Consider the following 15,330-nt stretch of genomic DNA (forward strand, 5'->3'; position numbering starts at 1 on the left):
CACTTGCTCTCTCATTCATGTCCCAAATGTATTTATGTCCAAGAACATGTCAGTGTCATCAGAATGACAAGCCCCTGTGTCATTGATTATGAGCATAACAGTCCAAATTCTTAGCCATGTTGTCATATATCAATGTACTCTGTAAACATTTTCTGATGGCTATTTGGGACAATGATTGAAAATGCACAAGGCTGCACATTTCCACATTTCCATAGTACACAGTTACACATTATTGTATGTGGGAGATTGCTTGCAAGAGACTGGACTGTAAAGATATGAAACAGGCATAACTGTACAAGCAACACTGCATGTAAAATTGCAGTGCAATCTTTCAACACTTTCTACACTCATCCACCTTACAATGGATATCTTCTTTTGCAATGCAATTTGCAAATAATCTTATCCAGCCTCTGCAGGCTTCTGCTGTGCCGTCCTCACACGCGACAACCATGGCAGTCAGCAGTGTCATCTTCTATATATGTTGCCAGTTGAAAGTTCATACTGTAAGATGCACCTCTGAGCTATTTTAGAGAGCTGGTTGACCATTGGTTGAACTAAAGCTTCACACACTCCCCTTCATAAGTGAAAGTCATGATTCACCTAATCATCAGATCAGGAGACATTTACCAAAAACATTCTAATAGAGTTGTATAAAATATGCATTACAGGTTATGTCAACGGGTTCAGTACTTTGAATAGAATGACTTATGCAAGGGACTAATGTGGATATGTTTTGGGGGTCAAGATTAAATAAGTAAAATACATGCCTAAGTAAAATATATTTAATCGACATGACAAAAGTAATTGATAACGTTGAAAACAATCGACATTTGTACAAAATTATTTGGTATTTGTTCAGAATGAATGAGAACGTGCTTTCATAATATGCATAAAGTGACTAGATGACGCGGACTAGAAAAACAGTTAAGACCAGAAACATGACCTGTGTCCCCCTCCGTAGGAAACGCTTTCCTTTAAATGTGTGTGGTGTATTGTTCTTGCCGTACACTAGAGGGCAGTATAAAGAAGGCTCCGTACTTGAACGACACGCCTACCGTTCATATTCATGAGTGGTTCTTATAAAGTGGCTCCATTTTACATGCAAGCTCTCTCATTCACGTTCGGCAGCTGCTTGTGTTGTTGAGGCTCGAGAATAACGGAAAGGTAACCGATATTAATCAATTTAACGGGGAGATTTAAATGATGTTCTGTAATTTATATTTAAAATATATATATATTTCTGCTGTATCTGAATATTTGTAGTGACCTTGTTGGCTACCAATAGCTTTTTAAAATTCGTAGCTATTGCCCTATATTTGTAGCGGTAGCTTTGAGTGCAAAAATAGCCATGATCGATATTTTTATCTATCCATCTCTGCGAATCTCTAGTTGGCTAACGTTATATTCCGTTACAGTTCTATACTATTTTTGTACAGGAATCGTTTATGGCGATGCCGTTTATTGGTTTCTTGTTCTGTGGCTTGCTAGCTTGCAGCATTGGCGCTTTGCTTTGTTCTGAAAAGCGATTGACGACCGACAAGCGTTTGGTTATTTGCAGCCCGTTTTTGCTTTTTTACTTTGCTAGCTTGAATTTTGTATGGCGTCATTGGACTTATCTCGCCTTTAATACTTTGCTTTAAAAATTAGTATTATTGACAAAACTCCTGTTTTATCCGTCGTTTGTCGGTCGACACGGTGTAGGTCCTTTTTCGAAAATGGCTGCGTCACTGCTGGCTGGCGGGCCGCGCAGAAAATGGCGCCTCCTCACGTTAGCGCGCGAGGCAGCTAGCTCGGCTAAAGCGGCTAGCAGGGGTAAACGCGCGGACTTTCGATGCGTTTTCCCCTTCCTATCACGAATTGTCGATCCATGTATCGATAATAAATGCTATTTACGTTTTTGTCCTCGACGTGTAGCTACGTAATCTAGGTTTGTAGCAGAGTATGGCTGAATTATGCTTTTGTTTGCGCTGGTTTGGGGCACTTTCAGTAATGTTTTTTGTTTCCGCTGGTGATTAAAGATGTCTGACGAGGGAAAGCTTTTCATTGGTGGACTGAGCTATGAAACCACCGAGCAGTCATTGGAGGAGGCCTTTTCCAAGTATGGAACCATCGCCAAAGGTAGGTTGTCTGCTTAAATGTATCTGAATATTTTGTCACTTTTACCGCCAATTTATGTGACTATGTGAATTTTTTTCAATTTCCATATTTCTCCCTTTTTAGTTGATGTCATCAGAGATCGTGAGACAGACCGGTCTAGGGGCTTTGGGTTTGTTACATTTGAAAATCCAGATGATGCCAAGGACGCAATGGCAGCAATGAACGGAAAGGTAAGTAACTAATTTTTCTCAGGTGAGCATATCTGGCAGTCATGGACAATCCTACAACCCCCTTTTTTGTGCTTTCTCCATCCAGTCTGTTGATGGTCGCATGATTCGGGTCGATGAAGCTGGCAAGTCTGGAGGCAGGTCTGGTGGCTTCAGGGGTTCTGGTGGCGGCAGAGGGTTTTTCAGAGGAGGCAGAGGACGGGGTATGTTTTGTAGAATCCTAAGTTATTTGACATTCTAGGTGAATGTTTTTAAATACTTACTTTTAAGTTTCCTTTCTGTCCAGGTGGTTATGGTGGAGATAGAGGTTATGGCGGAGACAGGAGCTATGGCGGCGGAGACAGGAGCTATGGCGGCGGCGACAGGAGTTACGGAGGCGGAGATCGAAGCTATGGCAGCGACCGCGGGTACGGAGGGGGAGACAGGAGCTATGGTGGCGGTGATCGCAGCTACGGAAGTGGCGGCTACTTCAACAGAAGCGGAGGCTACTCGGGTGGTGGAGGATACAGGGACAACAGGCAAGTAATCCGTCCTTTAAGTTGATTTCACAGTGCCACCTTTAATGGTTAAGTGCTACTGATTAGTGTTTATAATCTAACTTTCTCCATTCATTCCAGGAACCAGGGTGGTTATGATAGATCTTCTGGTGGCTCATACAGAGACAGCTATGATAGCTATGGTAAGTACTTTACTTCTGAATAGCTTGAATCAAATTTGTGGGTCTGAATTGCTTGTAATTTGCAAGGAAGGGGTTGAATCCATTCTGCCTTGGTTCACATACCGGTCTAGCGATGGTAACAGTCACAGACAAAATGCCACAATATGGAGTCTTATGCCTAATCACACCCTGGAATTATCTACCAGTATACCTGGTGTGTGGAAGTGACCAGTATGACCGTTATCAGCAGTATCCTAAAGATCCTTGAAATTATACAAAGGCCCATCCCTTAGTGGTATCAGTTCATTGTTTGGAAAAGATGTCGAAATATTCCAGTGCCTTTATTCTTGCCTGCTTCTTGTCCTCAGCTACACACGAGTAAAAAAAAATTCCTGATTCCAAGATCATCCCTACGCTGGCTGTTCTTAAAAAAGATGTGCTCTTCGAAGAATCTTTTCCTTTTTTTTTCTTTGAGTGTTTACTAGTTTTAATACTCCTACTTAAACAAACTGGCATCTTGCAGTCTTTTTTTAAATGTTTATTTCCATGTTCAAATTTCCTGCTCTGAGACGCTGTCAATCTTGGGCATTTATATACTGTAAATGTTCAGGCACACATGGATTACCTGTACAGGTACCTTTTTGTAATTGGACTTCATATGGGTTTTGTTTTTCTTTTTTCCCTTGTTTTTGTTTCTGTATTTAAATCTGTGTTTTGAAACTTGCGTTAAATCTCTGACCAGTTCAGCACAGCCTGATGGCTTCTAAGACCAATTTCAGTTAACGTTTGACCAACATGCGGTAAAAGACAAAAGGCTCTGAAAGACAGTTGTCAATGGAGCGGAATATGACTTTTATAAGCGAATCATCAGATACCCAAAAGAAGCTTGCCAAGCTGTGATGTGCTCATGGGGTTGCCTATAGCCACTGTTCTGTAATGCATTCCTTTAGTGAATCAAGGTGGTTTTTGCTACATTTGAGCTCCTAGCTCCAGCCGACCTCCTTGGTATTGCTAAAGATTTGTAAATATTCAGTATCCAAAGAGTGAACTACTTAATGGCTAATGCCTCAGTTTAGGAGTGAATTGAGCTTTTCATGGCCCGAGGTACTTTACTCTTTGTGACATTTTAAAAGACAAGTGCTCTATGGATGCAACTTTAAAGATCAGTCTCTTGATGTGAAGACTTTGTTTCCTGGGAAAGAAATGTGCTGTTTGTGTACCAACACCTTTTTTCTTTTTGTAAAAATTTGGCTTCATGAAGCCCATTAAAGAAATTGACGAACATGATTTGTTATTGTGACTTAAAATCTTAGTCAGGTTTAACTTTAGATAGCGAGAATGTTTGGACATTGAATTAGACCAGGCTGAAGTGTATGTACAAGTGGGTGGATGGATTTTAACTTGGGGTTGAATTTAATTTTGGGGGGATTTGTGAGGAGGGTTCATGTGTGCTTAGAAAGCTACGTACTAAAGCAAAAAATGACCTGGTTTTTGTCTGAACAATGCTAACAGCGATGGTCTTGCTTAACTCTAATTTAGCATTATAGCCAGCACTGTATAATGCTTCATTGCGTCCAAGAGTTCTCTGCTAGCAATTTTGGGAAATCCACAATCCCCTTGGAGAATGAAGTGTTGTGCCTACCAACTCGAGTCCTCTGAGATGAAAGCTGCTCTCTTGACTAGGGCAATTGTGGAGATAGGCCTGTAATGTGAGGTAACGCCTTTCGCTCTCCTGTACGCATCCTTCCAACAGTTTCATTATATTGTCCATCATATTTCCTCCAAAAGTAATATTCCAACCAGTGTTGTCTCCCAAAACCTTTTTATTGTCCCACTTAAGCCTCTGAGGAACTGGGACTGATCAATATTGTCCCTTTCAGTGTTTCATGTTAAAATGAAGAGATTGCAGGGTCCTACTTGGAATGTATGTATTCCAGGTTTCATTTAGAGACAATATTTTAGGTCCCCTTGCTGTTCCATATTGTCAGAACTCCTAAAGCCTTTTCCATCAAATGAGATCTGTCCTCCCATTACCTCTTTGCCTTTCAAGGCACTGAAGCTTGGGCAGAAGAATCAGCCACAACCTACAGAACCTTGTCCTGACCTTTTTTTTGTTTTAAAATAATCACATCTTCCTGGTTCCAATTGTTACTTTTAGCTAATATATATGCCGTAAAGTTGCTAATGCATGCAGTTTTAATTTTGTAATGTTGCGTGTGGACATGCCTGTATATTGACCCTTTCTATATTTTCAGGTTGAATAGTCATTGGATGTGGAGTTCAAGCTGAGGTGTTATCAGACCATCAGACACTGATGGGGCTTGAGACTGCAGGTAAGCACATGGGGTATGAGGGGAGTGTTTGGTTTATTGTTGAGCTCAATCATTTAACACGGGTCTCCAACACGTCGCTCGCGAGCTACCAGTAGCTCGCCACCCCTTTCAGAGTAGCACGCCAAAGGTCCAATGAATTACATATAAATTTGTAAACCTAATTGGTCCCATCGAGAAATCTACTTAAATTTATGTCCAATCAAAATTCACAGTTGTTCCTCCCCTTCTAACACTAAATGATTATTCGCCAATTATACAACAGTTAGTTCACAATCCGACTGGTGGAGAAGTGTTCTAACCCTGCAGATATGTGTGATAACAGCACGGTATTCTCGTTCTCTATCACTCCGCGGACGCGTTGGAGACCCCTGATTTAACAGGTTTTAAAATTCCTTGTCCTATACTGTGGTCTTTATTAAAGGCATGCTTAAGTGTTTGCATAAACCTTCACAATGGCTTAATAGGCATTTGCCACAGCTGGTTTTTGAATGGCCAGTTTAACCAGTCGGTGAGATTTTATTGTCCTACTAGTTTGTGGGTGTTTATTTTGGCCTTGTGTAATTACAACAGTGTAATTACAACAGTGAAGTTTTCACACCTTTTAACAAGTCTACTTTTATACTGTTTTATGTAAATGCACTCTTGAGCAAGTAAACTGGGTTTATGGTTATAATGCTAACTATGTAGGATGTGACGGTGCCTGTTGAGTATACAGGGAGTTTTAGTAAAATCTAGTAGTTGGTGATAACTGACCTTTTTGATTAATCTTTGTTGGGAGACTAGTGTTCAGGGTTTTGTCATTGCCCAGTTTCATGCCATAGGTTTATATTACTGAATAGATGACTAAAATGGAATTGGAGGCAGTCTGCTAGCTAGGTAACAGTCTTTTATTGGAAGAGCAGTTGGCAGACTGCTAAAGTTTTTCCGATGTAAAATTCCATTCATGGACCTCCCCTGGTTAATCGGACCTCTTGCTAAACTTGGTGTGTGGGTCAAGATGAAACCACCCATCAAAGGCTGCTGATCAAAGGGCCTAGGTTTAATAATCTAGTTTTCTTACTGATCACCTGTTTCAGGACCTGGAAGGACTTGAATCTTCTGCAGTGCTCAGCTCTCCATAAGAACGGCACACGAGCGACGGACGAGGCGAAGGTGGCCTTCCCTTTAACTGCAGCCTTAATTTCTGGCAGAAATCCTTTTCCTAAGAAGCCAGCAATCACGTGTCAACAAGGTGTTGAATGAGGGACAGGACCCAAACAGAAATTGTACCATGAATAAATGTAGAACTCGTCTGCTGTACCAAAACACCAAAGCATACACTGTTTTGGAATTCTGCTAGATGGGGACAGAATGAGTAGACTGGTAGTTTGCTGAATGTCCCTTTTACTTTGGGTTCTCTTCAGATGTGAATTTTACATGGCTGTATTGGTTCACATGAGTACACATTGGAAAAATACATTTGTTTAACTTGTATGTAATGTGCACACTTGGGTTGGTTAGGTGTGACTGTGGTTAGCACTATACTCTCGTCGCAGCTCATATGTTCATTGGCACATGCCTCCTGTGTGCTGTAGTGTTTTCCTGGTAAAATAAAGTTAACAATTCTCCAACCATCCTCTGTCTGGTTCTGTTTGTGGTGTACATGTACGTTAGCTTTTGATCACCACAAGGGGGCAGTATTGTCAAGTTTAAACAAATCCTAAGGTAATTTGGAAATTAGACCTTCAACAAATGCAAATACGTTTTATTGTATATTTGGTCATAGAGTACATTGGATACATTTTACATGCATTTGTTAATGGTGAAATCAATACTTTGTTTTAATCCCTTGGTACAAGTCATATTTCTTGTTAATAATGGAATAAATCCAACTGAGATAATGAGATATGCGTGTATATCTGGTCCTAAACATATTTGCATTGTTGATTTTATGCGTATTGGACACAATTCCCTGTGCAACGTTTCCACAAACCAGTGGCCCTCCTGAGTCTCCCTGTGGATGGGGAAATATTTCATTGAATATTAGTTTGCACATGACCTATCGATTTGTGGTCCAAAATGTAAATACAGTAAAGGTTAAAAATATACTCACACAGCCGGGTCCTGGGACACCCTCGGAACAGATCATGTCTGGTACTGTGCACTTTAAGGCAGTGATGTTGACCTCTTTCAGAACTTCAGATAGATTCGTTTTATTCACAGTCTGGCATCCCCAGCCCATTACCAAGCAGTTGGGCGTGAAGGTTTCCTCTTCAGACCGGGGCAGATCGACTGTCCTGACTCTGTTATTGAGCTCTGCTGGTTCTGAGAGCTGTGTGAAATGCATAACGGTTGAAGAAAAACTGACCTTTCTGTATATAGGTTATCAGTATGTGAGGGGCTGCACTGGGGGCTTTTTCCTTACCTTTAAAAGCATGATGTCATTTTCAAAGGTTATATTGTTGTATTTTGGATGTGGAAATGATTCTGCAATCATCAGATATCGTTTTGATATCGTTTTGATATCGTTTTTGTTGTGGATCCCCAAAAATGCTATGACACTGAAAAATTTTCATAAGATGATCCACAAAGTTAAATGGACCTGTTCTGTTCTTATGGTTCTTGGGCAACTAGTCAGCATTTAGTTTTCTTCAGTATCTGAAATAAGAACCTCTACCAATGTCCTTACTGCTGCATTTAATCCAGTTTCCTTTAGGGCCAATATATTAACAAATATTAGGGCACAAATTATGCATTACAAAAAGCTTTTCCAAAAAATGAAACAAAGGATCGTATTGTGTTCTCACACATGCACAGACTAAATTTCTTTATATAATTTGCTGAGGGGGCATTTCAAAGTAAATTAATTTCTTTTTTTAATTAATAGGCTCAACTTTCACATAAAAATGAAGCATAAACCATTAAAGTGCCCGTAAGGTTATGATGTGCATTTAGTTGTGTTGAAATTTTTTGATTGGTACTGTATATTTAAAATGCAGATTCATATATCGATTGTTTTAATGCAGTTTCAAAGAGGAAATGTTAACCCACCTTTGGCTGCAGTGAGCCGCTGTCATCACAAAATCCTTGGTCACTAGGAAGCCATCACAGATGTTCCCTGATATGCCCAGAAGGTAGACCATGTAGGGATGACTGTGTGGTATTGACTCTCTCCCACCAATAATACCATGACGCAGGAAGCCACCTGTCCAAAAGAGCTCACAGTCTCAGCAGTTTATCTTTAAACCTCACTTCATTCTTTAGCATAAACAATTTTACCTAGATATTCTGTTCATAACATCTGTGATGTACACCTGTTGTCATATAATGTAAAAAATATATAAAGTTTTAAAATTCTGATCAGTTTTTCAGTGGCTCTTAGGAGGCAGCAGTTCTGTAGACAGATGTTGGTAAGTCTGCAGAGGTGCTGATTACCTTGTGTAAAGAGGAGCAAGAACACGAACGTGCCGAGACGAAGTGTGATGTTCATGGTAAAAGCAGCTCACGCAGTCTGAGGAAAACACCAGTTCTCTTGGTTTCCTTTATATAGCCCAAGCAAATACCAAACAGGAAGAAACAGTGACTTTTAACTTGAAATACTTTTCCCCCCTGAGAATACAAACACTTTTGGGAGGTATTGGATTTATAGTTCAAGTGGTGGCTTTACATTATTAGCTGGATAGCTTACACCAACACATTTTAAGACTAAACCCTTTTAACCTTTTAAGTGGTTTTGTCTACAAGTGGACTAGTGAACCACTTGCCATCAATCTGACAGCAAGAAGCTTTTGATTCTCATTAATGTTTCATAATTTTATGCTCCACTTTTCACCGTCAATTGTATTAGAAGAGACTTTCTGTCTGGCACTATAGCTGCAAAGGTAAGTTTGTAAACCATATCTAATACTCTTATCTTGACATTACATGACTGTCCATTTAAAGGGTATGTTTGACTTCCTATACATTGAAATTTGCTGTATTGAAATTGTGAAGTAAACACCATTCACTTCTACAGTCCACACAGCTTTCACAACAGACTCATTTAAATATCTCAGCCTTGTCAGCCTAGAGCAGTTTCGCCCTGCACACTTACATTACTGATCTCAGGTCTGTTCCAATGCGTCATGCTTTTTGAAGAACCACAATACATGGCAGCCAATCAGAACAAAGCTAACGTATCTTAAGTCTTAAAGTTATTTGTAATTATACAGTTTTTCTCAGTCAGTTTGGTTCATTTCTCACATCATGCTTTAAATTGGCATCACAACTAGTGCATTTCTCAAAACAGTTAGTGCAAACAGCAAAAACTCAATGAAATACCCGCAAAATCACATACTTCACTCAAAATTCTTTGTTTTTGCCCCAAAATCAAATATTTAGGTCAGTCGATTTGTCAGTGCCATCAGAATATCTAGTCTGTGTGCCATTGCCTATGAACAAGGCAGTCAAAATACTTAGTCATGTTGTCAGTGCAACTATAAGTCACAGTCATTGTAGACTGTATATTCTGATGGAAACTAGCTAAGCTTTTGATTTCAAGAACGCTGCACATTCTGTGGTATATCAAATACATGGTACACACATACACACAAAACTACAGACGGAACACAGTTACACATGACTGTATGTGGGAGACTGATAGCAAGAAATTGGACTGCAATCAAATTTGTACAGCAATATTGTTTGACGGTATTGTTTGCACTGCAATTTGTTGACAAAAACACTGACTGAAATTCAGAAAAGACCAACAACTGACTGGAAAAACTGCAAAATTAGAAACTTATTCTACACATTCAAAACAACCTGAGCACATACAGCCTCCTCTTGCTGTGTGAAAATTGAACCTCTGCTACCACTATGAGCTAGTCTTGATATCCTATATGGTATAAGAATGCAAAAATGCAACAAAAAAAAGAATAACATGTCAGAAAGTATGTCAATGTGCAGCATTACAGCAGAGAGCACATTTCTGAATTACAGTACATACATGTTTTCTCTATGAAATGTTTGAACGATTGAAGACACAATTGATCTTCCAATATTCGGCTGCACCCAGCAACCAGCTTCAGCCATTGTGAGACCATGACTTACATGTAAAACATGGTCCACAATTGTTGCCCTTACTGTATTTCACTGTTTTGTAAACAGTGTTTTGCCTTACACCACACAGTCTTACCCATCTACACCATATAGTCTTACCCCTCTACACCACAGTCTTACTTCTCCTATTGACTGTTCACCCTATACATGACCTTGTTTTTCCATTATGAGACTTTGTAATACTGCCGTGTTTAGCGTCTATAAATGTTTGCCAATTACAGTAAAGGTTCATGAGACGCACCTCTGACCTGTGGTTGAGACCATTGGTTGATCTAAGCCTTCACCAATTCCTTTTCTTACTGTAACTGAATGTTCACTTGCAAACAATTTAATCAATTTAGGATAAATTACCAAAATGTAACAAAACAATTAACTAAATAAATGTAAAATGATGCCGTAGAGATTATGACAACATGTTCAGCACTTTTGCATATAATGACCTAGGCGATGACCTAAAGACTAAATGTTTGGGAGGGTAAGACAATTTAACAGCCAATCCATACAACACATTTTGATAAACATGACATAAGCAACACATAATGTAAAAAACAACAGACAACTGTCCATGTCCATTTGCAATATGTACAAAAGCATTTGGAAAATGTTAAACACAATGAGAAATTCAATTATGATGTGCACAAGTGACAAGGAGATGTGGAGATTGAATGAACTGTTTTGAGAATTTCAATTCTGATCTGAGAAATGAACCAAACCGACTGAGAAAAACTGTAAAGTCTTATCTTAAAAATAATTCTGATTTGTGGAACACGCAAGATACCTGTACAGCATATAAAATATATAATTTAAAAAGTGTAGAATATGGGCCCTTTTAGCTAGTAACCAAACAAAATGGTATCAGAAGTAATCTGCAGTGATGTGGTAAAACAGTGACCACTGCAAGACACAGTGTTATGGCCTTCTGATCTTTAGTTGTAGTGCAGGTTGCCACAGTCCGGTCCGTCTACTCCGGTCCGGGTGTTCCCTGCAGTTGGTCCAATCAGCATCAACTAACCAATCACTTAGTATAAGAAGGCCTGCTGGGGACTTCCAAGTCAATGTTTGTTTAATACACTTGCTTGCATGTTGTTTTCATATGATTTCTTGTTATTAATTGGTTAACAGCTTGGATTAAGATGGACTAGGATTGGCCATTGTATTCTGACAGCTGTACTCTTTGTAATATACTTGTAAATAGCTACCTTTGACCCAACACTCACTTTGTCTGTGTGTATGTATGTAAACTGATAGCACAGCACTGGGACATGGAGTCTGGATGTCATTTCTGTTGGGATGGGGTTGTTGTTTTATTTATTATTGATTTTAACTAGGTTATGTAAACTGGCAGGATACTTGATGTTTACATACACAGCGCAACAGTGTAGACAAGCTCATCAACTAACTCGCTTTCTTGTGTCTAGACTAAAGTAGCCACACCGCAAGGTTTTTAGAACCGATTTGAATGCAGCACAATAGTGTTTGTTTTGGAGACGCAAGAGAGACAGATTGAGTTTGGAACGTGGGGCTCAAACATTAATGCGATTCACAGAAATAGACTTGGACAGGGAGCACTGGAGGAGGGGGGGCCAGTACAGCATTTACCAGCAGACCTGCAGTTTTATTGGGACCAGGGGGCTGACCAAGGGATGGTTTTGTGATCGGGCATCCTGATAGAAAGGCAATGTAACGACTGACATAAAAGCTCCATCAATCACTGAGCAAATTGCGTATTTGTTATGAAGAAGTTACGGTAGAAAGAGAAGGACCTCAAAAAAAAAAAAGAAACAGACATCTTATGTGACAAACGCACCCATGAGGTCATCTTTGCGTAACTCAAACAACATACAAGAGAAAGCAGACCAGATGTGTTCTGCTCCTCGGAGGAGGTGTTCTTCATCGAACACACAAAGATGGGCGTCGACAGATGAATGTCTGAGTGGGAATTGTGATTCTCAGCTTTGCAGTCACATCGTCCAGTTTTCGTTCGTAATGGTACCACTCCATGATCCCATTACCAGTGTGAAAGTCTAAGGATCTGCCTGGTATTTTTTAAATGATGACAGCACCCACTAACCACTTTATTAGAAATATCACAAACTTCAGGTGTACAGTTAGTACTACAGTAACTATTACATAGTTCAGACATCCTTGGCTACTTTGTTTCCTGCATCTAACTGTTTGTTGGATATTTTTATAGTGGCAGACCACCCTGTTTTCAGTAATGACACTGACATGTGAGCACTGCTCTGCCTAACAAACTTACACACTCGTGTCTTACCGACACGCTTGTGTCTTAATTGTATCACTATGGTAGTACCACGTATCACTATGGTAGTACCACGTATCACTATGGTAGTACCACGTATCACTATGGTAGTACCACGTATCACTATGGTAGTACCACGAAATAACCAATGACCAGAATGGGAGGCGGTACTTATTTGAATTTGATAAAATGGGACTTAAAATTGAACGTGTCAAACGGAGGAAGAAACGAGCCATGATGACAACGACGTTTAAACCCCCTGCAAAAACAATTAGGGCAAGAACAGGCCTAAACCCAACGTAACACACATCTGTGAAGAGGCACATGACATTATTGGAGTTCTTGTGCAACTCGTCGAACTGGCCTGCGTGCTGCCGCAGTGTAACCGTCACTAGCTGACGTTCCCTGTCGCTTCTGTGTTATCTCAGAAATGAGACAGCCATTAACCCAAAATGGCTGCCAGACCAAGCATCCAGACAATGATGCCATTAGTGGACTTTGCTATCCCATGGTAAAATCTTTTGTTTCTTTCCTTTTTTTAAGTCAATGAGGTCAGTCTTCAGACATGCAGGCCACGTCTCTGACCTGCTTCATGGGGCCGTAGCTTTCTCTAGTGTCCTGGGGGGGTTCTGGACCAAGGTTGCAGCAAACAGGAGCTCCTTGGGCCTGCTGAAGAAGAGAATGGAACAGAAAACAGACACCCCAGATGCAGGAGTGATCACACACCCTTGCACAGATTACTCAACCAAATGGTATGGGATTAGTGTTGAATTAGTACAAAGTCAGTCCCCCTGTCTGGAATTAGTGATCTGTAAAATAATAGTAGTAAAAATAAATGTAAAGAGTTAATAATCAAAACATTCACTGATCAATGTATATAGTTTTAAACGGTTTTCAACAGTAGTGTTTATGGCTGATAATTCTGCAAACAATGGAATGCTCCAAGCTCAGTTTCTTTACCATTAACAAAAGCGCAAGAATAAAAAACATAAACGTGTTATTTAAGGACCTTTACTTTTCTGATGGAGCGTGTTTCTACATTTTCTCTGCACTGTTAGTTTCCCCTCAGACTGATAAGACATTCATGACGAGTAGCATTTCCTGCCTTGATGTTTCTGAAGACATGACTCTTATTAATGTTGGCTTGCCCTGAACAGGAAGTAGGATATGATCTCATGGTTTTCATACCAGAGCCAGAAACAAGCAACCTGCTTCAGCTGGTTCTTATAAAGGTGGGGGTCCGTGGATTTTGGTCTGTGAATTTCTGTGTATTGCTAAATAGTCTTATAAGCTCATATTGAAAGAGTTTGCCACAATTGTGACCACAGTGAAATGCAAGCCCCTGGCATAAAGCAGCCTTGACTGTACAAACATCCTACATGGTGAAAAAGATTGAATTGCTGTGGTCTACCCTCAACAAAGGGGTGTTATAAAGATTACAAAGATGGACTGTAATCATTGAAAATCATTGAAAATAATGACACGGAACCAAAGAAATGGCTGCCAAAAACACACTAAAACGGGGCCAGAACACTAAGACCAGAGGCCTTCCTTACATGTCTCAGGCTCTTCAGGCATAAATTAGGCTGTGTCAAACTCATGGATATTTCAGCCCTTAAATTTTGATCTACAAAACATATGAAATCTATCCACTTCAAATATTGGCTTCATATTCAAACATATCAAATGATGGCCATAATAACGTATTGGAAGAAAATTTGTAATGTTAATTTCCTGAGAGCACAGTCAGTGCTGAATCAGCAAGATTCAACAGCAAAAGTTCTTTGCATCTGTTCTCGTGATCTTGAGCAGAATTGTTTTTTCTCCATGATTGAAAAGGAAGGGGTGAAGGTGTTAAAACATGAAGGGACGAGAAGTCAAACACCGTGTGGTACGTCAGATAATGATCTGAGCTGCTCAACCATCTAGCGCTGCAGAGTTTGATCTGGCTTTGCTTTAATGCATTAGCTGATTACACTGGCAACCTCAAAATTATATTGGTATGCCACTCCAAACTAATTCCGCAGACAGAAAAGTGCTGACCAGCAACTGAGCTCACTTTAAGAGAATACAGAGCCAATGTGACTCCTATGATATACTGTCTTGGCAGGGTTGGATCAGGGCTAGAACCACTGTGCTGTGTGGAAGTATAGACGTTTGGATTGAGTTCAGGTTCTGTATTGTTTATGCACTTAGACTAACTGTAGTTCTGGGCTTGTAAGGTATGAGAATCATATATTGTCTTTTTAGCATGTCTGCAACAAAACGTAATCACTGGTAATTATCTGGTAATGTAAGCTGATATGTATTTTTAGACTGCTGTCATCGTTGTTTGGAGAGGTAAGGTAATTGCTTGTCCAGATGTTGTCTGCTCAGAATGGACTTGATGAGTAAAGGATTTTCAGATTTTGGTCTTAAGTCAGGGATATGGACCAACGTTTGAGGAAACCACAATCAGCTACACAGTGATGATAGTTAAACAAATTTATAGTAATGACTAGAAAACACTCAGGAGCAAATTCTGATCACATTTCTTACATAGGATAATAAATAGAAGCTAATAATGGGTTGTACATAAACTACTGGTCATCTAAAATCTCTTCTGGTCATTTTTTATGTTCAAGTTTTTTCTGTTGCACTAGGATCTGCATTTAACCCTATCAATGAGGTGCT

General features: G+C 39.8%; 2 protein-coding genes across 4 annotated transcripts; one reads left to right on the top strand and one right to left on the bottom strand.

Moving 5' to 3' along the window:
* Positions 1–1,009: 1,009 nt before the first annotated feature.
* Positions 1,010–6,928, top strand: cirbpb (cold inducible RNA binding protein b). Of its 3 annotated transcripts, XM_077024193.1 has the most exons (8): positions 1,010–1,164; positions 2,019–2,118; positions 2,221–2,327; positions 2,413–2,527; positions 2,611–2,842; positions 2,942–3,003; positions 5,238–5,315; positions 6,392–6,928. In XM_077024193.1, the coding sequence occupies exons 2-7, from the start codon at positions 2,019–2,021 to the stop codon at positions 5,240–5,242; spliced, it is 621 nt and encodes a 206-aa protein (XP_076880308.1). In that variant the 5' UTR covers positions 1,010–1,164; the 3' UTR covers positions 5,243–5,315; positions 6,392–6,928. The 3 variants fall into 3 exon arrangements, with proteins under 3 accessions (XP_076880308.1, XP_076880307.1, XP_076880306.1); XM_077024192.1 differs by lacking the exons at positions 5,238–5,315; positions 6,392–6,928 and adding an exon at positions 3,351–4,266; XM_077024191.1 differs by lacking the exons at positions 5,238–5,315; positions 6,392–6,928 and having other exon boundaries at positions 2,942–3,437.
* LOC143528510 (duodenase-1) lies at positions 6,526–8,850 on the bottom strand. The gene is made up of 5 exons (XM_077024190.1): positions 8,730–8,850; positions 8,346–8,499; positions 7,720–7,855; positions 7,408–7,626; positions 6,526–7,308 (listed from the first exon to the last, which is right to left on the bottom strand). Exons 1-5 carry the CDS (start codon positions 8,782–8,784, stop codon positions 7,123–7,125), a joined length of 750 nt encoding a protein of 249 aa, XP_076880305.1. The 5' UTR covers positions 8,785–8,850; the 3' UTR covers positions 6,526–7,122.
* Positions 8,851–15,330: the final 6,480 nt, after the last annotated feature.

This window comes from Brachyhypopomus gauderio, chromosome 12 (assembly GCF_052324685.1).
Source record: "Brachyhypopomus gauderio isolate BG-103 chromosome 12, BGAUD_0.2, whole genome shotgun sequence".
Classification (NCBI taxonomy): domain Eukaryota; kingdom Metazoa; phylum Chordata; class Actinopteri; order Gymnotiformes; family Hypopomidae; genus Brachyhypopomus; species Brachyhypopomus gauderio.

What these genes read in the sequence shown, in the direction of transcription:
- cirbpb (XM_077024191.1), top strand. Translation starts at nt 2,019, where the DNA reads ATGTCTGACGAGGGAAAGCTTTTCATTGGTGGACTGAGCTATGAAACC. An exon ending in GTATGGAACCATCGCCAAAG is followed by an intron (nt 2,119 to 2,220) that starts GTAGGTTGTCTG and finishes CTCCCTTTTTAG; the next exon opens with TTGATGTCATCAGAGATCGT. An exon ending in GGAGGATACAGGGACAACAG is followed by an intron (nt 2,843 to 2,941) that starts GCAAGTAATCCG and finishes CATTCATTCCAG; the next exon opens with GAACCAGGGTGGTTATGATA.
- LOC143528510 (XM_077024190.1), bottom strand. Translation starts at nt 8,784, where the DNA reads ATGAACATCACACTTCGTCTCGGCACGTTCGTGTTCTTGCTCCTCTTT. An exon ending in GCGGCTCACTGCAGCCAAAG is followed by an intron (nt 7,856 to 8,345) that starts GTGGGTTAACAT and finishes AAAATTTTTCAG; the next exon opens with TGTCATAGCATTTTTGGGGA. An exon ending in GTGTCCCAGGACCCGGCTGT is followed by an intron (nt 7,309 to 7,407) that starts GTGAGTATATTT and finishes CCCCATCCACAG; the next exon opens with GGAGACTCAGGAGGGCCACT.